This window comes from Nycticebus coucang, chromosome 2, assembly GCF_027406575.1.
Source record: "Nycticebus coucang isolate mNycCou1 chromosome 2, mNycCou1.pri, whole genome shotgun sequence".
Classification (NCBI taxonomy): domain Eukaryota; kingdom Metazoa; phylum Chordata; class Mammalia; order Primates; family Lorisidae; genus Nycticebus; species Nycticebus coucang.
The window spans coordinates 2251052-2273922 of record NC_069781.1 but is presented as its reverse complement, the minus strand read 5'-3'; the positions used below and the strand labels follow the sequence as shown (position 1 = coordinate 2273922).

The 22871-nt window shown below is 56.9% G+C and overlaps 1 protein-coding gene across 1 annotated transcript in view; it reads left to right on the top strand.

The window, feature by feature from the left end:
• The first annotated feature begins 13903 nt into the window (after window positions 1-13903).
• NOTCH1 (notch receptor 1) overlaps window positions 13904-22871 on the top strand; it is a 44595-nt gene continuing 35627 nt past the window's right edge. Inside the window, exons 1-2 of the mRNA XM_053557899.1 lie at window positions 13904-14211; window positions 15813-15891. Coding sequence (XP_053413874.1) covers window positions 14151-14211; window positions 15813-15891 — 140 coding nt within the window. The 5' untranslated portion in view covers window positions 13904-14150. The remainder of the gene's footprint in view (window positions 14212-15812; window positions 15892-22871) is intronic.

The following is a 22871-nucleotide window of genomic DNA, read 5'->3' as shown; positions in this document are numbered from 1 at the left end:
GTGTTGAAAAGGGTCTGCTCAGTGTCCCATACTCAGGACGCTGCAGGGAAGGGTTCCATGAAACACAACAAACAAACTGTAAAGTACTGCCTTGCTTTGTGAATTGCCTGTGTCCAATACAGCTTCAGGCCTGGTGGTGTGTGGTTCTGGGCGGTGCAGAGACTGGCTGAAATAGTAGAAACTCTTTATAATTCACCCAGCATGTTATCCTTTTCTAGGATGAATGGAGTAGGAAGAAATAGCTATTTTTCAGAGGAGAAAAGTAAGGTGAGGTGGCTGCCTGTGATTGTATAGCTAGGGAGTCAGAGGTGGGGACAGTCCCCAGCAGCCCATTTCCTATCCCAGCCGGTCTGGCCTTCACAGCTGAGCCCGGCATCCTGGGAAGAGGCTTCCTACAAAAGAAAACTGGATGTACTCAGGGGCAGCACAGCATTCCCAGGGCAAGGCAGGAGGTTGGAGAACCAAGTCCTAGAACCCCGCTCCAGACAGCTATCTGTGGACGTGACTGCAGGGTGCCCTCCCAGGTGAGGCGGGCCCCTGCCTCCTATCCTGGGTACCGCCTGTCCTCAAGCTCCCAAAGACACCCCCCTCCATGAGACTCTCCTTCCTCAGCCCCTTCCGCTGTGGCCTGAGGCTAATCCTCTTTGCACAGTGGAATCAGGTTCTGCTTGGTCACTTCTGGTCACTGTCCACATTAGGACAGGAGTCCTATCTCCCTGACTCCCAACCCTGCCCTTCAACCCAGTCTCTCCCACTCCCACATCTTAGCCAACATGGTACCCTGGTCTCTTCCCCAGGAGCAGGGCCTGAGCTCTGAGCCCTGAGCCTGTGAGCATCTAAAAGCCCTGGGGCTTTGGCCGTGGCAGGGCACAGTCCAAGCTCCGTCAGGTAAGCAGATGGCCCAGCAGCTCTCTGAGCAGAGGTCCCGCCCGCAGGGCTCAGCCATCCCCTCCACCATCACTCCTCCTCCCCTGTGTGCTCACCAGTAGCCCCCTCATGCAGATGAGAAGGTTGAGACAGGAGAGATGGGTCAACACAGAAGAGACGGGCTGACCAAGGCAACAGTGGAGACACCACAGGGGTAGGTGCAAATCCCCACACCCCTTCTGGAACTTGGTAACAGAAGCAGAGGAAGACACGGCCCAGCAGCGTCTGGTTGGCTCATGGCCAGCTCCCAGGCTCGGCCTGGGCCTGGCACAGAGTCCGGGGGCCAGGAGAAGGGTGCCGAAGCCTGGCTGCAGCACAGTAGACAGGAACTTTCTTTGAAGAGTAAGGAGAACTGCAGCCTGGTGGCAGGGGCCCCAGGCACCTCTGATCCCGCTGTGAAGCTCTGAAGTCCCCTGAGAGCCCGAGTGTGAATCGTCTGTAGGCCCCAGGACAAAAGGCACAGGCACAGCCCAGTATTCGCGGGAACATTGGGTCAGGCCACTACCCAGAGGAGCCACCGCCATCTCCTCAACCCACTGTCTGGCCAGATAGCCCAGCTGGCTCTGGACTAACAAAGCGGGCATGGGGAGAGTGAAAGGGCTCTGTGGCTGGAGGGAGAGTGGCCACTGCTGGGCCCAGGCCAGTGGCAGCCAGTGGTGCAGCTCCTGGGCCTACACAGTGGCCACAGAAGGAAGTGGGTAGACAGGCTCTGGGCCAAGGGTCTGCTCCAGCTTGGAGGTCAGTTCCAAAGGGGTTTTCTCAGGCTGCTTCATGTCTGATCATGGGGCTCAGGAGAGCTCAGGAAGCCTATTACTCCCACACCAGCCAACCAGGCCAGTGGCCTATTCGCCCAGCCAGAAGGCTTCTGGAGGGCTCTAAGGAAGGAGACTGGAAGTCTGGGCTCCCACTAGATCTGCTCCCAACTCCTTGTATAACCTCAAATGCTGTCCTTCCTTCCCTGGCCTCAGTTTCCCAGTGCTGCTCTTGTGGGGAAGGATAGTCTTGCCCAGCCCCTGGCAGCTGTGGGGCAGGAGGAGATGAGTATGTATGTATCTTATGGGCAATGAACCTTTGGCAGAATAACACCTTCAGATGTGGCTGCAGCCAGGGCCCAGCAATGCTGTCCAGACATTGTTTCTGTCCATCTCTGGGCTTCTTGGCCTTAGCGTGTGCTCCCTCCTTAGTAAGCCCTGCCCACAGTACAGCAAAGATAGCTCAGATCCTCCAGCTCACCAACTCCCCTGGAAGGTGGGACCTGCACTGTCCTGGCCAGCCTGAGCCTACCCTTGGACCCAAAAATCCAAACACATGGTAGCTGATTGGGAGTGAGTGGGTCCCCAACCCTCAGCTGTTCACTGAAAGTGCTGACCACAAGCCAGGCCCAGAGCCAAGCACCAAGTGTTCATTTACCCCTTTTCATTACCCCATGAGTGCCAGAAGTGGGTTAATTCTACAGATGGGCAGCCTAAGGTACAGAGCAGAAAAGTCACCTACCCAGTCACCCAGCATGCCAGATTATGGCCAAGAGAACCATGCAGATTGGGGGTCCTCGTTCCAAAGGTTGAAGTTCAACCCCACCCTCTCCCTCTGGGGCTTTGGGAGGGACTCTGGAAATTCTGCAGGGCATGAGTGAGTTCTACCCCAATGCAAGGCCTGCCAGCCCTAGGCCTCCTCCTGTCTGAAGGTCAAAAGTTGAGGTGAAGGTTATCAAACTGGGGCACTTGTCAGATACCAGGAGAACCCAAATCCAGGAGACAAAACACAGTGTATTTATTCTAGAGCTGGATCTTACTTGGGGGCAAATAGCATTTTTACTCTAAAAAAAAAACTATAAAATCAAAAAAAAAAAAAAAAAAAAAACTATAAAATCAATTTTTAAAATTTAAATACTCACTGTAACATGAACGATTAAGGAACAGTTTGGCTGGACACCACCAAAGGGGGCTAAGGCCTGAGGGGGTGCCGCTCCCAGGCCCTGCAGGGCACCTCAGGGTAAAGCTTCCTCAGGAATTTTCTCCCAGCTCCTGGGATGCCAGGCTGCAGGAGAAGCCTGTGTAGAGAACCCCAGGTCCAGGGAAGGCACTGGGGCCCTGAGCCACGGAGTCCCCTTTGGCCAGCTGCAGCCCCACCACAGAGCCACTGGTCTTAGACTAGTGCCAGACTGCCTGGGAGTCTCAGATGAGCTCTGGACACCATCCAGCATATGCTCTTACTCAGGCTGGCCATGGTAACTCTGACCATGGCCACGACCAGGCCACAGCCTCCCCCCAACTATTGGGGCAAAAGCCATCCCTGAGAGACTTTACTACTTTTGGAAAATAGTTCTTCTAGTTTAACATCTAGTTCCACTTGGTTCCAGCAGACCAACATAGGGTTCCTAGCACACCCAGAGCCCAGACTCTTCATGATCTTGGGAAGCCAAGGGTCTGGGCTGTAAGGGGTGAGCTCCCCATGACTGAAGGGGTGTGATCACTGGGAGAACGCAGAGACAACTGGAAGGGTGGAGATGGGAAGGCTTCCCCTGTGCTGGCTCCAAGGGGCCCCATTTTCCTGGTCACCCACCCCAGGCTCAGTGTCTACACTGTACCGAACAAGCTAGGCCCACCTACCCTGTCCTCAGTGAGTCTCCGTGCAGTGGTGGAGAGAGTATTGAGTGAAGAATTATGACAATGACTATGGGTCTGGGCAGGAGGGCTCATACCTGTAATCCTAGCACTTTGTGAGGCCGAGGCAGGAGGATGGCTGGAGGCCAGGAGTTGGAGACCGCAGTGAGCTGCGATGATACCACCACATTGCAGCCTGGGTAACTGAGTGAGACCCTTTCAGGAAAGGAGAGGAGAGGGAAAGGAAGGGAAGGGGAAGAGAGGAGAGGACTATGGCTTTGAACTGTCATGATGGGCATAGTAGGCTTGGTGGGGGCTTTGGGGGAAGGGTCCATGAGGGGGTCCCACAAGCTGAGGGAAAGGCAGGAGCCGGGTCCCAACCACACACCCTATCCCATCCCCAGACTGTGACTGCTGGTTCCATAAGGAAAGGAGCAAAGAGGGGCTTGTTCCCATTAAAACTTGGCCCCCTGCTGTGGGTGGTGTGACTTTCTTCTCTTTTGTTTTGTTCTGTTTGCCTTTGTATAATCAGGGTGAAAAAGCCATTTTTACTTGTGTAAGAGAAATATAACTAGTACGCACAAAAATTTTTGTTTTTTCTAAACTGGCCTTGAAGTAAAAGCAAATGTCCCCATAGAGTGAAGCCCAGGCTCCTGGAAGTGTGGCCCCACCCCTGGGGTTCTCTGATTTTATTTCCCTACTTGGGATGCTCAGAGACCACCTGGGCTTAGCTGTGGCCAGAGGTTTTGTGTCCTGTCTGTGTCCCTACCTTGATTGTTCCCCACCTCTATGGCCAGTGGGACCCTCAGGATGACAGGCTTCCTGCAGCTGCAGGGTCTGAGCAGAGAGCCCACTGGCAGGGCCCACCCTGTTGGGAGGGGTCAGGTGGGAAGCCAGTTCCTGAGCTCTGGGCTCCAAGGGACTAGGGCCTCCTGCTGAGAATAGGGGTAGGAGGGCTGCCCCTGGAGGCCACACCAGCCGGGATGGGCTCCCTGACACCCTAGGTCCCACCTTCTTCAGGGAGCCTGTTGCCCTTACGAGACAGGTACTTGGGCTCTTCCCCTTGCATGGAAGGAAACTGCTTTGGGTCTGGGACCCTGGAATCCCACTGGGTGGCTGCAACTTACAGGGCCTTCAGTAAATCCTATAGCTGTCCTCCTGACCCTGCCTAGCCAGGGCCATCACCACTGCCTGGAAGTGCCCTCAGAGCTGCCCCACTGTGCCCCATGCTTTCTACAGGGAGGGAAGGGTGTCTCAGAGGGTTGGCTGCTCCACCAAGGCCAGCAGCCACGAGCAGGTGCCCAGACAATCCCAGTGTCCTTGAGCTAGATGCTGTACGGTGCTACCTCCCTGCTGTCAGGAATCAATAAGCTACCTTTTAGGAGAAAGCAAGCTGCACAGGCCCCCGAGGTCCTCAGGCTGACCCCTTTGAGGGGGTTGCATATATTGGGCAGCTTCACACCCCTGCTTGGGGTGGGACAAGTGAGTTGCCACTTGCCCCTAGGACCTGAAAGCAGTCCAGGCAGCTGGGGCTGCACCATCCTCTTCATCGCTATCTGCTTGTGATTAAGGAGGTCTGCTCATGACAATGTCACCATGCTATGGGGGCGCACTGGCTGTTCGGGCCAAGAGCTCACACTCTGGCAGGGGCTTTTCATGCTAACCCTTCCTTCTTCTGGGTTCAAGTTAACCTGAGTTTTCCTATGTCTGAGTTAGAAGCAGAGGATGAGACTCCTAACTTTGTCTCTAATAAAAAAGCACCACATAAAAGAACCAATGCTTCAGAACCTAAGCTGAGAAGGTGAGGGTCCAGACGTCAGCCCCTCGGGGGTGCTGGGCATAGCTCAGGTTGGGTTTCCAGGGAGTCTAATTCATGAAGAGTGAAGAAAGCATTTTCCTCATTCTACAGAGAAAAGCCACATGGTCCCTTAGAGGATCTTGGTCTTCCTGCCAGCTACCCCTCAGCCTGGTCTCCAAATAGGGCCAGCCCCCAGGGCAAATAACCGCAGACACAGCTGCAGTCTCGGGATGCCCAGTCCCCACTTTTCACCTGAGTCACATGGAATTTGAATCTGCCCTTATTTAGTTTCCGAGTTTGAAGCCAAGTTGGGATGTTGTAACCTGAACCAGGCTCCTTTGGTAGTTCTGTCCCCTCCTTGGGAAAGGCTGGGCCAATGGGTTTGGATTAAGAAAGCTGGACATACTGGTAGCCCAAAGAGGCGTTTTTTGCCATTATGTTTCTTTTGTGCATTTTTTGGAAAGCCTTGAGTCCTGCCTCAGTCACGGGGTTGGCCCCATTTGGGTTGGTGTGTTCGGGAACAGTGGTAGTTCAAGTTCCAGTGGTGTCACCTTTAAGCAATTTTTTTGCCCCAACAGGGAACAAGAGTCAGCCCTCTGTGTAGCATGAAGTGGATCCGCCCAGAGCCATGATGGGCAGACACGGGACACACACCCTCCTACTTTGTAATTTAACAGACATGAAGGCTCCTCATCCTGCAGTTTCCCCAAAGAGAGCGCTGCTGTAGCCAGGAGCCAGCAGGTGAGCAGGGAGGCAGGTGCCCCGCAGGCCTCAGAGAGGTCCTGCTTCCCCAGCCAGCCTCTCACAGCCTGTGTAAAGCTTATGAAATTCAAAGACCATCTTTGTCTGTGTTAAAGTACCTTTCCCCTTTTATTAATTTCCTGGCCTTAAACCTGGTGTCTTCAAACCACAGAAATTTATGTTGTCTTAGTTCTGGAGCCCAGAAGGGCAAAATCGATGCAGTAGGGCCACGCCCTTGGGGTGGGGGGAGCAGAGACCGGTCCTGCCTCTGCCAGCGTCTGCCGGTTGCTGGTACACCCTGATGCTCCCTGGCTAGGGGCTGGGTCTCTCCAGTCTCCACCTGTCTTCCATAACCTCTTCCCTGTGTCCAAATTTCCCTCTTTTCCAGAGGACAATGATTGTTGGGTTAGGGCCCACTCTAACCCACTCTGACCTTATTTTAACTTGACACACCTACAAGAGTCTTATTTCCAAATTGGGTCCCATTCACATGTTCTGGCAGCAAGAGGAGTTAACCCATAACATCCCATGAATGTTAAGCGTGCCATGATAAACAGGCACGCTTTCCCTGCAGGCGAGGGAGGGAAGGGTGTGGGCTGGGCTGACTTTGCCCTGGTGGGTGATGGGACCAACCCCCCAGGCCTGTGGCTGCCCCAGGGCCTGGCCAGGCTGGATCATGAGCAAGTGTTAGCTACTGTCAACCCTTTGGGCTCTGTGGCTGGTCCCTACAGATACAGATCTAAGAGCAGGGTGAAGACAGCAGAGGGAGCATGCTGAGAGCTGCTTTGCCAGAACATTCTTCCACATACACCTGAAAGCCATCCCCTTACTTCCTCAGATCTCTGCTCCTGTGTCACCTCCTCAAGGAGCCTCCTGCCTGGACATGGCCCAGACATGGCCCAGCACTTGCCTCCCTGATCCCATGACCTGTACAGGCCACAAGGACGTGCTCAAGCACATGGACGCATCTGTTCACCATCTCCTTACTTCTATCAGGACCTTGCAGGCAGAGAAAGGGCTTGAGAAATAGAGCCTGAGGTCTCAGAAACCTTGTCACTGCCCCTCAGGGCTCCCTCCCTCCCACCTGCCCTGCTCCCAGGTTTTAAGACCTTAAAACTTAAGACAATGGCGTTGCTTCCCCCAGCTTATACCCTCTAAAAGTGCCCTCTGCCCTGAGCACCTGCTCTGGCCCTTTACCAGCCTTCTGTGCCCAGGGTGGGGGTTTGCTGGAGACTGGACCTAGGTTCAGTGATGGGAGAGGTGGGGCCCTGTGGGTTCTTAGCATAGGTACAAGGCCTATCACAGCTGACCAACAGGTAGACAGACAGACCAATGGACAGGTGATGAAAGGCCTGCCCAGTGCTGCCACCTTGGTCAGGGTCCCTGAGACCCTGAGACCAGGGAGGGACAAGGCCCCACGGCTCTCCTCTCCCCACCCTCCCCACCCCACTTCCCAGGGCCTGGGGCTCTGGGGGGAATCTTCCCAGGGCCCAGGGGTGGGGAAAATGGATCCACAAAGGTGGCTGCTGCTCTGAGTGAGGGGCAGGTGTCCTTACAACCACACTCAGGACCCTTAGCTCCAGGGGATAGGACAGACCTCTCTAGGAGTGAGGGTCCCCCGGGACAGGGAGAGCAGCCCCCCACCCCCTGCCCCTGCCTGATAGTCATGCAGGCATGGAGGGACTCTCCAGCGGGCCCAGTGTCACCAAAGGGTGGTGTCAGAGGGGTGCTCCCTGCACATGCCCTCACTGGAAGAGTCAGTACCCCTTCCAGCCCGGCCCTTAGTCAAAGGGAACCAGCTTCCTTTTGATGGGTGAGAACCAAAGGGTGGAAAACCCAACTGCCCCACCCCTGGGGCCCTTTAGGTCCTGAGGGCTGTGGAAGTGAGGCATCCTCATTAGGACCAGCAAGATCTGTTGTTCTGGGCATAGTCGCTCTCATTTCCTAAGGTGCATCCTGAATTCAGGTCCCAAATGTGGGTCCCCTTGGCATCTGGGGCTCCCATGGCTGCCTGCCAGGGCTGGGGTCCTCTCGCCCCCACCTCACCGCTGGGAGCCCCTGAGAACCTACACCTAATCTCATGGCTGCCTGGCTTCCACACCATGGCAAGTATTTTTATTGTCTCTCCCCCCATGAGACCTCAACTGATTCATGCTGTGCAAAGACCCTCCAGCGGCTGGCTGAAGTATCCCTCGGAGACAGGCTCCAGGAGGTGCTGAGAAATCTGCTCCTCCAGCTGGGAAGTGCAGTTACCACGTGTCAAAGACTTGGGCTTTTCTCACTGATTTTGCACCAAAATTATTGTACCAAATGTTTAGCAGTGAAATGCTGATTGTGATGATAAGGAGCCTGGAGAAGCTGAGAAAAAAGGGGAGAGGGGGAGAGAGAGCAAGACTGCAAACCCATTCCTTGGTCCCAGAAGTGCCAGTCTCTATCCGCCACCAAAGCGCCTGCTTTTATTTAAATGGCCCGGAGCAAGTCTCTGACTAAACCAACATTCCCACGCCAACACTCAGCAGCGCCTCTGGTTTTTGGCAAAAATTTTCCTTAGCTGTCAAAGCAAAAATATAGAAGAATTCTGGTTTTACTTAAGAATTGTTGGGGTTTTTTCCCTTCCCCCAGAGACCCGAAAATAGCTCACAGATGTGCAGTACCTGCTGATGCCTGCGCCTCACTGCTCCGTGAACATAACTCCCTGAGCGCTCTGTAACCCAAGCCCTGATTTCCAGGCACATTTTCATTTTCAGAGGGGTCCATGGGGGAAAGCATGGGGGAGGGCGGAAGTTCTAAACATGTTTAAATGTGTCTGGAGCAAATGGGAGGAAACCCAGGCAGCCCTGGGAAACTCGGGTGGCTGAGGCTCAGGAAGGCCCTGGCTGCACCCCAGGCATTGGGCACCCCGTGGGTACAGAGCGAGGACAAAGGTTCTGCAGGGGCTTGTGGCTCCTGGAGGTGATTCCTTTGGGGGTAGAGGATTCTGCTTTGTGCAGACTATATCTTTCCTATGAAAATTAAAGTGAACTTTTTCTTAAAAGGGAGCTTTCCAGCTATTTTTATCCCCAGAAAGGAAGAAAGGGAAGGATGGGAAGGAGGAAGGAAAGTGGGGGAGGGAGGGCAGGAGAGAGGAAAGAAAGAGAAAAAAGAAAAAAAGAGGAGGAGGAAAGGAGGGATAAGGAAGAAGGAAGGAGAAGAGGAAGGAGAGAGAGAGGAGCTGGGACTCAGCCCGGCCTGGCTTCTCCAGTGACTCACCCCTCAGAGGCTCTGAGTTTGTCAGGGTGAGGGGCGGGACCAGCAGTTTCGTCCCCCAGGGCCTTTTCTTTCTGGAGAGAGTTGTGAGCTGCTTGCTGCAGGCAGGAGGCCAGGGATGGTGGAAGTGCCCCTCCCACGGGCTCTGCAGGGGTCCTTGGGCTGTTCAGGATTTGGGAGTGTGGGGGGTTGTGGGCAGACTGGGGGCCATGCCAGGTCCCACAGCAATACTCAGAGCCTCGATGCCAGTTGGTGAGAGGGGTGTCCTGACAACATCCCTGTGGGCCCAAGCCCCCAGCCAGTGCCAGCCTGGAGGGGCCTCCTGATCCCACCCTCCTGATGTTCCTCCTCTACAAAACCCCCCAATTTTGGAGGGTCTAGCAGCTTTCTTAGCACACGTACCCCAACCCACATGACGCCTAGGGTATCTTGTGGGCACTGCCTCACTATCTCCCTGACCTCCCAGAATACTGCAGAGGAGGGCACTGCCCCCTGAGTGACCCAGCCCCAGGTCCAGCTCAGCCTAGACTCTTTGGGCAGCTGAGGGGATCTGGGGTCTGGGGCCTAGAAAGGTCTAAGTGGGGTCTTTCCTTCTCAAAGTTAGAGCCATCTGCTGTCTTTTCTGGGCCCAAAGTCGGGCTATATGTTCAGAACAGTCCAAGGACTCTGGCAACAGGCAGCAGGCAGTGAGTCAGAGAGAGCCCTGAGCCACCAGGGACAGTTAGATGGTCTCTGCCTGAGGCCTGCACCCACTGCCCAGCCTGCAGTGCATCTGGACCCACACACCCGGTCTACCCCATGGCTGGATCTGCAGCCCTCAAACTCACACTATAGCAGGGCCTTACCAGCTCACCAACTCAGAAGGCCTGGTACCTGTCTGGGGACTTGCCCGGGCAACACCCTCCCCAGCAATGTGTGTGTGGGGGGACCAGCGGGGCCTGCCTCTGGCGTACTGGCTCTCCTGCCCGGGACTCATGGGCAGCATGAGCTCCTGAGTGGACCAGATGGCCCCGGGCACAGTCTTAGCCACACCTGGGGGCTGCTGTACCTGCAGCTGGGCCCAGGGAACCCACCAGGCACCTGGAGGCAGTGATGGCCAGGCAGCTACCCAGCAGGTGTGTACTGAGCTAGACCCTGAGTGGCTCCCCCAGCCCTGTACCCTATCAGCATCTCTTAGACACAGGGCAGTCAGCAAACCTTCTGGAGCATCTCACATGAGTTTGGGACTCGCAAGGGACATGTGTGCCCCAGAAGCCACAGCCAATGTGGGCAGGTCAGGGTTGGAGCAGGAGGCTGAGGGGCTCTGAGATGGCTCCATGGAGGACATCAAGGCTGAGGAGCTGTTCAGGGACAAACAGGGGAGAGGTCACGTCAGAAGATGAGGCTGGGGATGAGACTAGGGAAGTCACCTGACACTGAATGCTAGTGTGCAGGGTGTGAGAGGAGATGCCCAGCACCTGCAGGAGGCCCCGGGCAGCTGGATGCACATCTGGCCTGGGAGACCCACTCTGCATGGGAATGGGCAGGGAGGCAAACTCCACTCCCAGATGGCACCTCCCTGGGAATCCTGTCTCTCCATCCTCAAAGTGCAGGTGAAGCCCTCCAATGTCAGTCTGAATCCAGCTCAGCTGGGGGTGGGGGCAGCATCCACAGCCCTGTCGTATACACAAACAGCCAGGACCCCACCTGCCCTAGTTGACAATAGCAGTTGAAGACCAAGGCCTGGACCTGGCCTGACTTTGAACCAGTCTCATCATGACACAGCTGAGCCTCAACTTGCCTCCTAAAGAGCAGGGAGCTGCATGCTACCTGTCCTGCAGTGGGGCTGAGTCACAGGGGAGCAAGTACCAAGATGAAACCTTGTAGGAAGGAAAGGGACCAGTGGCCCAAGATGGAATGCAAAGTCCTGTCAGATTCTCCTGGGGGCTCTAAACATGCTGACTTCTCTACACACCTGCAGAACAAATCTCTCTGGTGCTAGAGCAGGACTTCATCTGTTTTAAGGTCACCTGGATGGTTCTAATGTCTGTCCTGGTGCCACATGGTGCCTGGGGTGAGTATGCAGCAGGAGCTCCATAAATGCTCCCCTGTGCTGGTCAGCCACACTTGCCTTTTGATTTTTTTAGCGGTGTGCTCTGCTCTTAGAAGTGCTGGCATTGGCTTCACAGGAAGGGCTGGGGTGGGTCAAAGTCATTAGGGAACCCCAATATCTCTGAAGACAAGAAAGAGGGGAGATGACCTGATTCAGTTTGCCTGGGGTACACAGTCAGAGGGGCTTCTCCCCATCAGCGCCTGCAGATGGCCCTATAGGTGTGGCTGCCAGACACTCTTGGCCTCCCCTCTGCACACCAGGTCCTGCAGCCTCACCCCTGTTCTAGGTTCCCCAGCCAATGTGAGAGCAACTTTCACTTGGTGGACCCCCTAAGTGTACCCTGGGAACCTTGTCCTGGCTCCCACTGTAGACAGGGACAGGAAGCCTGGAGTGACTTCCCACTAGCAAGGCCTTGCTGTGCTGCACCCGTCGGTCAGCTTCTTGGGCTCCCAATGTTCACTCTGTCGTTGTGTTTCTGTATCAGCTGCTGTGCCCACAAATTCCTGCCTTCATGTTCCTCCTAGGGCCCCCAGTGCCCACTGCTTAGGGCTGCCCACTTGACCTGCAGGAGGTCTCCAGGCCCCAGGCCATCAGGACTTGTTTCCAGGTTAGTCAGAACCCGAAATCTCGCTGCCAGGCCCTCTGGCCTGGTGAAAAGGAATTTATGAATGAAAATGCTTTATGCCCACTTGCTAGGAGCCCATCCCCACCTCTGGCCTTTCCTCAGCCCCCAGTTATCCAAGGCAGTCCAGCTGCAGGTTGTGCAGGGATGGGGAGCCTGGGAGGCCCAGACCTGTGCCCTCCCTCACGCCTGTGTGCCCGTATCTGTGATATAGGCTGCGTGTGTCCATCTCCTGAGTGGGGGGACAGCTGCCACCAAGCTGACCACTCTCCTCCCTGGGGGCAGAGGCAGGAAGCCCAGAGTGGAGGTGCTGTCTGCAGGCAGAAGGCTGAGAACCTGCTTCCAGGCAAAGGCTTCAGACCCACCAATGCAAGCACACAATTGGAGCAGTCCCCCCAGGCCCTCAGACCTGCGGAACAGAGAGGCACGTGGTGTGTGATCTTGAGCCTGGGAACTGCCCAGTCCCGCTCTTCCTTCTATGGAAAATCGGCTCCTCCAGGCTGCAGCCGCTGTTATATAAACATCCCTGATGCCTCCAGGCGCCTCCTCTCCTGGGCACTGACCCCAAGATGTTACCCTGGCTCTGAGAAATGAGGCCAGTTTAGGGGGAAGTTGGGGGGGGGGCGGGGATTAGAAGGGATTGGCGGTTCAAGATTGCACACCACTCCTTGCGACAGGTGTGCCAAAAAAGGCAGGCTGGAGTCAGGTGTGAAGTCGGCCCCATTCCTGCGCCTCCACCACAGCCTCCAGGACCTTTGGGACTTTCGGGGCTCTCTTACTACCCCCCATCCCTGCTTTCAACCGCCTAGTCACTCAGCTAGGGCTGCCCTCAGGCACCACCTTCCACTGGGGAGGGTTTGCAGGATGTGCGCCTCCATCACTGCACTCACTACCCTACGTTGGGATGGCGGGGGGCGCTGTTCCGCCTTAGAGTGAGGCCGTGAACTTCGGCGGCGCAGGAATTCCCTGCTTGCGTTTTGGACGCCTAGCGCTAAACCCGGCTTGGCACAGGATGCCCATGTCTGGCATCGCGGTGGAGAAATAAATCAGCCGGAAGGAACACGTGGGAGGGGCTGTGGTGGCGCTAGCAGAGGGTCTGCCTGACCCGCGTGCGCTTTCAGGGGCCACCTTAGGCGGGCGGCGCCCGGGGCAGGAGGAACATAGTGACCACGGACTTGTCTAGGCGCGGGTCCCTCCTGGGGAATCCGTTCGGCGAGGCACTGGCACTAGGTTGTTCACTCCAGGCGCCCCGCTCCCTCTCCAGAGGCTGCGGCCGTGGCGCCACCACCTTTCACGGTCAAGGGCTTCGGAAGTCACCGCGAGAGGTATCTGGCCTCGATCCCACCGACGCTTAGAGCCGTGGCCTCGGGGCTCCTGGGAGTGAGGCTACTGGGTTAGGGACGCAAACTTGGCCTCAGCTGCTCCTCCCCACCTAGCCAGGTCCCGTGCCCCAACGGACACGGCTCCCCGGGGCCTCGCCTTCCCCACTCTTCCCGGGCCGCCTCTGCTATTGAGATGCAAATTTCCGTCGCCAATTGTCGCTAAGCGGGGCGACAACCAGAGCCGGATCCTTCCGCAGCTCTGTTTCAAACTTTCGGTCTGAAAACTTTTCAGCGAGAAATAGTCCCTAGGCGCCCGCTCTCAACTCCCTCCCCGGTGCCCCTCTACTCCGAAGGGGCTATATTCGGACGCGCGCCCTAGCCGCCGGAGGCGCAGGGCCGGACCCGGCACGCGGAGGGGTGCGGCCACGGAGGGGGCGAGGGGCACGGAAGATTCGGAGGGGGCGTGGCCCGGGGCAGGGCGGGCGGGGCGGGCTCCCGGGGGCGGAGCGCACCTCGGCCCTGCGCCTCAGTAGTGCCGCGGCCGCGGGAGGGAGCGCAGGGGGCGCTGGGCGCTGGGCGCGGGCGCGGGCGCGAGCGCGAGCTTAGCGAAGGAACGAGCTGGGCGCCCAGTGGGGCCCGGGAGACCACAAGAGCCTAGCGCCGCCTGCTAGCCGGGACAGAGAGGGCAGTAGTGGGCCGCCGCCCGCGGGACCATCCGGCGCGCTCGTGTGCGCCCTCGCCCCGCCGGCCCAGCGCAGAAGGCCTCCGCCCGGGCGCAGCGGGCAGCGGGCGGGCAGGCATGCCGCCGCTCCTGGCGCCCCTGCTCTGCCTGGCGCTGCTGCCCGCACTCGGCGCACGAGGTAGGCGCCTGTCCACTCGCAATCCCGCAACTTCCCGCGCCCTTTGGAAACTTTGGCGGTGCTCTGCGCGCGCGCGCGGTCTGGGTGGCTGGGAACGGGGATACGGGGCGGCCAGGGTAGGGAGGGAGGAGCGGGTGGCTCATACTATGGGGGAACTGAAGTCCCGCGCCTTCCTCTTTGGGCCTTCCCCTCGGAGCCGGGTCTGAAGCCAGGCGTGGGGTGCTGAGGACTTCGGAGGCCTAACCCTGGGCTCGCCCTTCACCAGCCGCGCGTGGGGCTTGCTGCTGGGACGGACGGGCGGGCGGGCTGCCTACTGCTTTTCGATTTGAATCGAGTCGGTTTGGGCTTCCTGTTGCCTTTCGGGGCCATTTATCTTCTTTTCTCTTGGCCTCTGGCCCGGCCGAGGGGCGGATGTTGGGGCGCGGAGTGTGGGTTCTGGGGTGCAGCGTTCGCCTTTACGGCCCGACTCGGCTGCGGCTGGGTGGGAGCGGGGCAGGGTGCGGGGCGGCAGACTGCTGGGGCCCCGCCGGGTCACCCCACCCAGCGTTGTCCCTCAGCTCAGCTCTTAGACAGTTTGGGGGAGGGTTCGGAAAACTCGGCTGTGCTCTGCGGGACTGACTTTCATTTTGCTTTAGGGAGTTAAAAGTCTGAAAATCTTGTAGGGACAGGAGTGGCACAAAGGGGCAGCGCTTGTTTATCTCCCTACTCTAATCCAGGGGGGTCTCCGGAAATCTAGTGATTAATTCCACACTTCCTCCAAAAGTTGGAGGTGGGAGTTATCAGTCCTCTTCCAGAAAGTTGGGCTCCATGTCCAGTCTCCCCCCTCCACCTCCCTGTTCATCTGGGGCAGCCCTGGTAAGCTGGGGAGAGAAGCTTGATAAGTCTCAGAATGGGGTTGAATCCCTTCCAAATGGAGGATCTTCATCCCCCCCCTTGGGTGGGGGGCTTCTGCCTGCCCTAGGAGCAGGTATTGGGTGTCAGTGGAGGCGGGGCCAGGTCCCTGGGGTGCAGTCTTGGAGCCCCAGGGGGTGGCCCTGGCCGACAATGGGCTGCTCTGATTCAGAGGCGTGCCCTTTGTTGGCGGGAGGGGCAGCGGGCTGAGCAGCTGTCGCATTTTCCCACGAGCAGGGGAGTTGAGTGTGGCCACCCCTGTCCAGCGCAGCCCCCTAGTAGAATGTATTTGAACAGAGAGATCATCTCGATGGCTGGATGGGGGCCCCAGCCCTGCCAGAGCATCAGAGGGCGCAGGAGTACAAAGTTTGGGAAAGCAGCCCAAGTCATCTCTGCTTTTCTCTGCTGCCATCCAGGTGGCTCATCAGGCCACCTCCCCCTTTGAGCACCACCTGTTCACCCACCACCTAGACTGTTCCCTGTATCCCCCATCCCTGACTACAGAGCTCTCTGCAGAATGTTGAAGCCTTTGGGTTTCGTGCCGGACTTCCTGTGGTCCCAGCCCCCAGCGGCCCCTGTCACTGAGCACAGTGCCTTTGAGCTGAGAGGCAGATGGTGCCCCTTGGTTGGGGGCTGTGTTGGATCCTGTGCCCAGGGAATGAAGGCCCTGGCACAGGCGAGGCTGACTATCTTCCTGTGCCTTTCCCCAGGCCTGCGATGCTCCCAGCCCAGTGAGACCTGCTTGAATGGCGGGAAGTGTGAAGTGGTCAATGGCACAGAGGCCTGTGTGTGAGTACCGCCCCTTTGGGGACCTGTTGCTTTTGTCGGGAACAGAGCCCCTGCCTTCTACAGCAGGCCGGCAGGGGACAGAACACTAGGCCATTGTCTTCTGGAGATGGCCCAGAAGGCTGGGCACGGTCACGTGCTGACTTTTATTGGACAAAGTCTGGCAATTACTTAATCAGCAGCAATTATGCGTGTGTGGGGCTGGTCTGGCTGCTGGAGGTTTGAGCATGCCTGCCTTTGTGGCCATTGCAGGCTGTTGGGGCACTAGGTGGCAGTAGCCAGTGCCCCATTTCTTCCCAATGTCTCTGAGAAACAGTTGACCTGCTAGGGGTCTCTGGGCTGTATTCAGAGAGGCCCAGCCGCCCTCATCCTGCTCACTGGGGAGCACCTGTTTGGAGCAGGTGAGGCCTCCTCTGGGCAGGTGAGCCTCTCAGCAGGGAACTGACCTAGCCTTTGGGCTCTGCTTGCCCCAGTTCACTCACTCCTCCCTGGCCTTACGGTGAGGCTGAGGAAGAGCAGTTGGGGCTAGTCTCATTGATGGCATCCATCTCCCTGTTGAGAGTTTGGTTTCTGCCCGGCATCAACAAACTCTAGTTTCTGGCCTCGGATCCTCAGCTGAAGGATGGGGAGTGCTGGGAAATCCTTTTGGAATCTGCTCCTGCCTGCCTGCCCTCAAATACCAGTCAGCCTCGGGGTGGTGCTGCTGCTGTGGCCCATGCCCTTCAACTTGAGTTTATCGCTGATGAGAATGATGGATGTTTGGAGGCTGAAAGCGGGGAGAGACCCTGGAGGGAGGGCTCCCACTCCCCTGGTGGCTCCCCGGCCAGGCTGCGGGCCCTCATTCCAACTGCTGAAGGGCCCATTCCCTTGACAACCCCCAGCCCAGCTCCTGCCTCACTGACTGCCCAGCCTGTGGCAGGCAGCCCCTTTCCCCACCCCCTTCCTAAACTGAAGCCAATTAAGCAGGTCTGTGAGCAGTTTAATGGACAAAGCCGATTGTGTCTTTGTCAGATGCTAATGAATGCGCACAATTTTTTTTTTTTTTTGCTTTTTTGGGGCCTTCTTCTCCCCCTGCAGAAGCCTCATGGACGCTTGATGCCCTAAATCTTATTTCTTTTCATTCAGAGACCGACAGCTGGGATTCAGGGGAAGTGCGGCAGCCATTGTTGGGGAGGCAGATTAATGCTGTGTGATTAATTATGCGTGGCTTCCCAGAGTGCACAGGCCCCTTCCTGGCCATGGCGCTGCTGCTCTGACTGCCTCTCACCCATTCTGGGCATGATGAGAAGCTGCTGGCTTCTGCAGAGAACTGTAGAACAGGGCGGGGGCTGCAGTGCTGGAGAAATGGGGGGGGTGAGCCTAGCATGGTCCACAGGGGCTGAGGCCTCTCTGGCTTTGAGGTGCAGGTGGCTACAGCTCCCTTCTGATCCCCTGGTCTCCAGCATCGGGGCTGAGATCCTTCAAGGCAAGTAGTGGTATCGTGGGCTTCCTCCTGCTCTCCAAACCTGGAGTCCTTGTGAGCCTCTTACAGGCCAAGCCAGACTGCTGATAAGGGTTTTGGTGCCTCGTTTCTTCCATGGGGGCCTGACACCCCTCCCTCTTGGTGGGAAGCCTGCCTCAGTTTGGCCTGGCAGGCAGCCGAGCTCAGCCCACAGAGACCCCATTGTGCATACCCTATAAATCCAATTAAAAGATGGAACGGAAGTGCCGTCCTCAGAGGCACCCACCTCTGGGCAGCACAGTGCTAGAGGCCGGGGCCACAGTCAGTTCCAGCTTTGCAGAGGCACAAAGTGCTGAATTCACAGGCACTTTGGGGGGGCATTTGCTGGGTCTGGGGGCATGAGAGTTTTAATCCTGTATACTCTGGGGCCTCTACTCACTTGTTCCCACCCACCCTTCTCAGAAGGCCTCAGCATATCTACCTAGCAGTAGGCCAGAGCATGGGCTAGCAGCCTGGCTCTCCAGCAATGGGAGAAGGTATCTAGGGAGCAGGCTGTTGGAGCCCACCAGCCTAGTGCAAATCTCAACTCAGTGGCATCTGGCCATGACCCTCGGAAAGTTCTTCGACTTGTGGTGCTGGTTGCTGGTTCCCCTTGTAGAAAGGGTGTGGGGAGCGGGGGAGTCACAGTGCCAGGCACATTAGCACTAGGTGAATCATCTTTTTCCATCCCAAAGAGGAGGAACTTTTCCTAGAAGCCACCGTCAGGTGGTTGCAGGGCTCAGCATTGGAAAAAGTGGTTTTTGTTCATGCCAAATGCCTCCCAGGAGGTCAGAGTGTCACCAAGGCCTGATCAGCCTGTGGCCAGGCAGGAAAGCTTGTTGCACACACCATTGGGTGGACCACTGCCATTTTCTGGGCAGCTGTTGTGTGGGCTGGCCACGGTGGCTGTGATAGGAGGTTGGTGGCCCAGTGGGCCCAGGGTAACCACTGTGGCCCTTGGTCCTGCTCTAGCCTCCTTGCCAGCTCCGTCAATGCTAAGAGGGAAATATTGTAATGGGTTCCACCCTGTCCCTCTTTTTGATCTGAGACAGTATCTTGCTCTGTTGCCCAAGTTAAAGTACTGTGTCATAATCGCTTATAGCAACCTCAAACTCCTGGGCGCCAGTGATCTTCCTGCCTAAGGCTCCTGAGTAGCCAGGACCATAGGCTAGAATCACCATGCCCAGCTAACTTTTACATTTTTGGTAATGAAGGGGTCTTACTAACTTTCCCAGGCTGGTCTTGAGCTCCTGGACTCAAGCAATCTTCCTGCCTTGGCCTCTCAAAGTGCTGGGATTGCAGTGTGAGCCACTGTGCCCCATCCCCTTCTTTGAGACCAGGATGAGGAGAGCTGGAGGGACCTTTGTCTTTTGGGGTGAAAGGGCTCCCAGTTGGCAAGGCTTATCCAAGGGATGTGCAGCTCTGGCCTAGGAGGTGGGGCAGGGGAAGACTGAGGTGCCACCTGCCTGTAGCAAAGTCAAAGTTTTACAAGGGCGTCTTCCAGATGTTCACAAAAGTGAGGCGAGCCGTTTTGCTCAGCACATCCCAGAGGGATGTCCAGCTGGCTGGTGGGCGGTGGGCTTTAGCTTTGGACAGCCTTGAATTTGAGACCTGGCTGTAGCCTGCTAGCTCCTTGACCTTGGGTTAAAAGATGGAACAGAAGTGCCGTCCTCAGAGGCACCCACCTCTGGGCAGCACAGTGCTAGAGGCCGGGGCCACAGTCAGTTCCAGCTTTGCAGAGGCACAAAGTGCTGAATTCACAGGCACTTTGGGGGGGCATTTGCTGGGTCTAGGGGCATGAGAGTTTTAATCCTGTATACTCTGGGGCCTCTACTCACCTGGGCCTCAGTTTCCCTATCTATAAAGCCAGGCAGATATGCAGTTGCTCTCTTGGCACATACAAATTGTATCAACACTGTATGGAGCTGGCACCAAGTAAGTGTCCATTTCCTCCCAGCCTTCTCTTTGTGAGCTGATGGTGCTACTTTCAAGATCCTCATTCTGGAATGTTTGATTGGTTAATGGATAAATTCAGAGAATCCCAAAGGTTCTGCTTGGTGGGCCCAGGTCTGGGCCCTGCTTAGGGAGGGGCTCACCAGTTCTGAGGATCCTGTCACCCAGAATGGCTTACCTTGTCTTGTGCCATATTTCACTCTAGGTAGACACAGTCCCTGTCCCCGCGGAGTTGTGTATGTGGTGTGGGGGGCGGGCTGGTGCTGGGTGTGGCTGGGCATGGGTCCTAGTTGCCCTGTGACACTGTCAGGATTAGGCACTGAGAGGTCCAGAGAAGTCACACCTGGCGTCAGGGTCATAGAGCTGTTGTAGAGTTTCTTCCAGCCCTGCCCCTCTTTCTCCAAAGCATGTGTTCCTAACCACTGCCCCATCCTGCTGGGACTGCCCCAGTCACTTCCCCGCTACTCTGCAAGCAAGCGGGGCTGGGGGTGTGACTTCCCTTGAAAGAGGAGGAAGGAGGCTCAGGCGGGAAGTGACTTGGTCAGTCAGCTGGGGAGGGACAGACGTTATGCATCTTCTGTCACCTGGTCTGGCTATTTCCATTGAGTCACCTGCCTTGTCTCAGGCGAGGCTGGGGAGGACAGGTTAATTCTTATCCTTGGGTCTGAGCGAGAAAGGTCAGTGGTGGGGGCTTTGTCTATCTACCTATCCTGTCTTCAAGGAGGACACCAGGTTAGAAAAACATGTTTAAAAACACACAGTGTCAAATAGAAAGTCTCACCTACTTACCCGAACTGCAAGAGACGCAGGAAATGGTGGGCCTGAGCCAGGAGACCTGTGAGGGGCAGCCGGGGCTTCTGTAAGAAAGGTGCCTCCTGGGGGCGGGCCCTGCCTCTGAGTAGCAGCCAACATTTTTTCCATTGAAAAAAATAATAATAATAGAGAGAACTGTGACCTTAGCAGGAAGAGGGTGGAGTGGTGCAGACAAGGTGCAGGGAAGCTCTCTGGCAGGGTGGCTGAGCTGGGTCTGGGAGACTGGAGTCTTGGGGCTGGGTGCTGGGACCCCAAATGGTGGGGTCTCTGCAGGGCATCACACCAGGGCAGGAGCTGGGAATGGCTTCAGTTCTTCACTCCTTGCACCTGTGGTGGCCACAGGGGCCTGCTTGGCAGTGCCAGCTGGGCTGAGGGGTTACAATGGGGAGGAGACCTTTCCTGTTTCATATCTTATCTATAAATAGTGGAAGGATGTGGCTTTGCAGAGTTGATGGAGCGTCTAGATTGCCTTCCTCAACAATACAACCATGATAGCTGCCCGCTCGGGACTGCGCTTTCACCCAGGGGTCTTTTGCTGTCTTGAGGCCTTCCCAGTAGCCAGGGCTGTGTGTGTTCCAGGTGTGAAAGGCTGAGGCTGGGCAGGGGGTGGGTATCTGAGGCCAGCTTGCATCAGCTTTCACCTTCGTGTGCAGGCATATCCAGAACTTTCCAGCTTGTTCCCAGAGGCTGAGGAGGAAACATCACCAGCTTTAATGGGCGACTGGCTTCAGGGCATCATGACTGTGGGCCAGGATGTGTTTCCCAGGCAGGGCTGGCTCAGATTTCTTGTACCCCTCCCTCCCTGTCTTCCCCCTGGGCCTTGGTCTCCCCCTCTGTCTGTGGGGGTTGGGTTGGGTGGTCTCCCTTCCAGCCATGTCTAGACAGGACCCCAAGTTGGGCCTGCAAGCCTGGTGGTGGCACTGGTTGGTGTGGTCAGGCAGGTCTACTGGGCTGGGGCCTGTTCTGGGCCTGGCGTCCCCCCTGGCCTGTGGGCTGGGGACGCCCCTGCTTGGGAGGGGGTAGCCATTATAGGGGTAGGAGGGCAGAGGGAACCCTTTTCCAAAGTGGCCTGACCCTGTTCTCTTTGTGGCCCTGCTAGGTCCCTGAGGACATGAGGGAGCTGAGGACCAGGATGGGGGAGAGTGGTGGCCATGTGTGCAGCTGAGGCTATGGATTGTGTGTGCTGTACAACCTTCTTCTCACCACTCACAGAGCACGCTTCGGCCGCCCTTAGCACATTCGCAGGACTGTGCGACAATCATCACTGATTAGTTCCAGAATTTTTTCATCATGAAAAATAGAAATTCTGTACCCCAAAGCAGGCCCTCCCCTTTAGGCACCTGCTGACCCGCCTGCGTCTCTGGCTCCTGGGCAGTTTGTGTGACGGAGGGTCTGCGTCTGGGGCATTTCTGCATCCAGCTCCTTTCCCTGAGCACAATGTTTTCAGGGCTAACAGACAGGCTTGGCCCCGAGAGGACAGTGTGCACTATTTAGCTTTAATCGCCTGGTATCTGTAAGGCAGGTGTGCCAGACTGGCGGGACAGGCCCGGCAGCAGAGAGTCCTGGGCAGTAGGAGCTGCCAGGACCACAGTGGGCAGTGAGGCCTTGGACATGGCAGAGATGAGACCAGGCCTCCCTCATCCTGAGAGCTGCGAGGCTGACTCCAAGCCACATCATTCTCTGGACGCTTGGTCCCCCTGGAGCAAGTGGCCATTCCTCCAGCCCTGTGTGACACAGGAGATGGGGGGCCTGGGTCCTTGCTCTTACAGGTAGTGTCCTCTTCAAGTTGCCCTTGGAGGTTGGAGAAGTGCCACGTCCCCTATAGAGCTCCTGCCTGGCTGGTAACCCATGACAGAGTGGTGATGATGCTCTTCTCCTCAGTCAGGCAGATATGTGAGTTTTAGCATCTGAATTCCTGGTCATCCCCTGTGGCAGTTGGGGGGGGGGTGTCATATGGTCTCTGTGTTTTGGGGTTGCTTCTGTGGATCCCTGAGACCTTTGAAATTCTGGGAACAGAGACCCAAGCCTCTGCCTCAGAGTTTCACTGTCATGTGGCCCCTTTTTGCTTCAGATCCCCTACTCCGCCTGCACTCACTGCTTCTGGGATGGAAGGGCCATCACCTCTTCACCTGTCCCCATTTCCCCCAGCCCAAGGGCACAGGGCTTTGGAGCGGATTAGCTGAGTCAAGTGTTGCTCCTGTCCACACACAGCTGCTGCTTTAGGGGGAGCCCATAGGGAGGCTGGTGGACACCTCCCAGGGCCTGGCCTCTCCTGCCTGGCAGCTGCTGGGCTTCACCGTCCCTGAGCCCTCAGCCCCTTGGCCTAGGCTAGCTTTAATCGCCTGGTATCTGCAAAGCTCTGATGCTGTGGGGCTGAGAGTCTTGGGTTTTCATGGAGTGGGGGTATTTCCTAGGGCTGGCCTGGTGCCCTGTTCCCCTGACCGGGCGGGCAGCCCTGCTATAGTTCTTGCAGTTTCCTAGCAGGAGCCTCTAGGGTCCTGGTTTGGGGTAGGCCTTTGTGGGGATGGGGTGACTCTGATGTACTGGGGATGTGCTAGGGTGCCCTCACCCAAAATGCAGTAGCCAAGTCCAGGTTCTCAATCAAAGTTCCTAGCAGCAGAGGCTGAGGGTCAGGCCAGGCCCTATACCCATAGACAGTCCACCCTGCCAAGATGGGGGCCTGCTGCTCACAGAACACTCACCCCAGCCTCAGCCAACATCAGGCCTCACCCTGGCC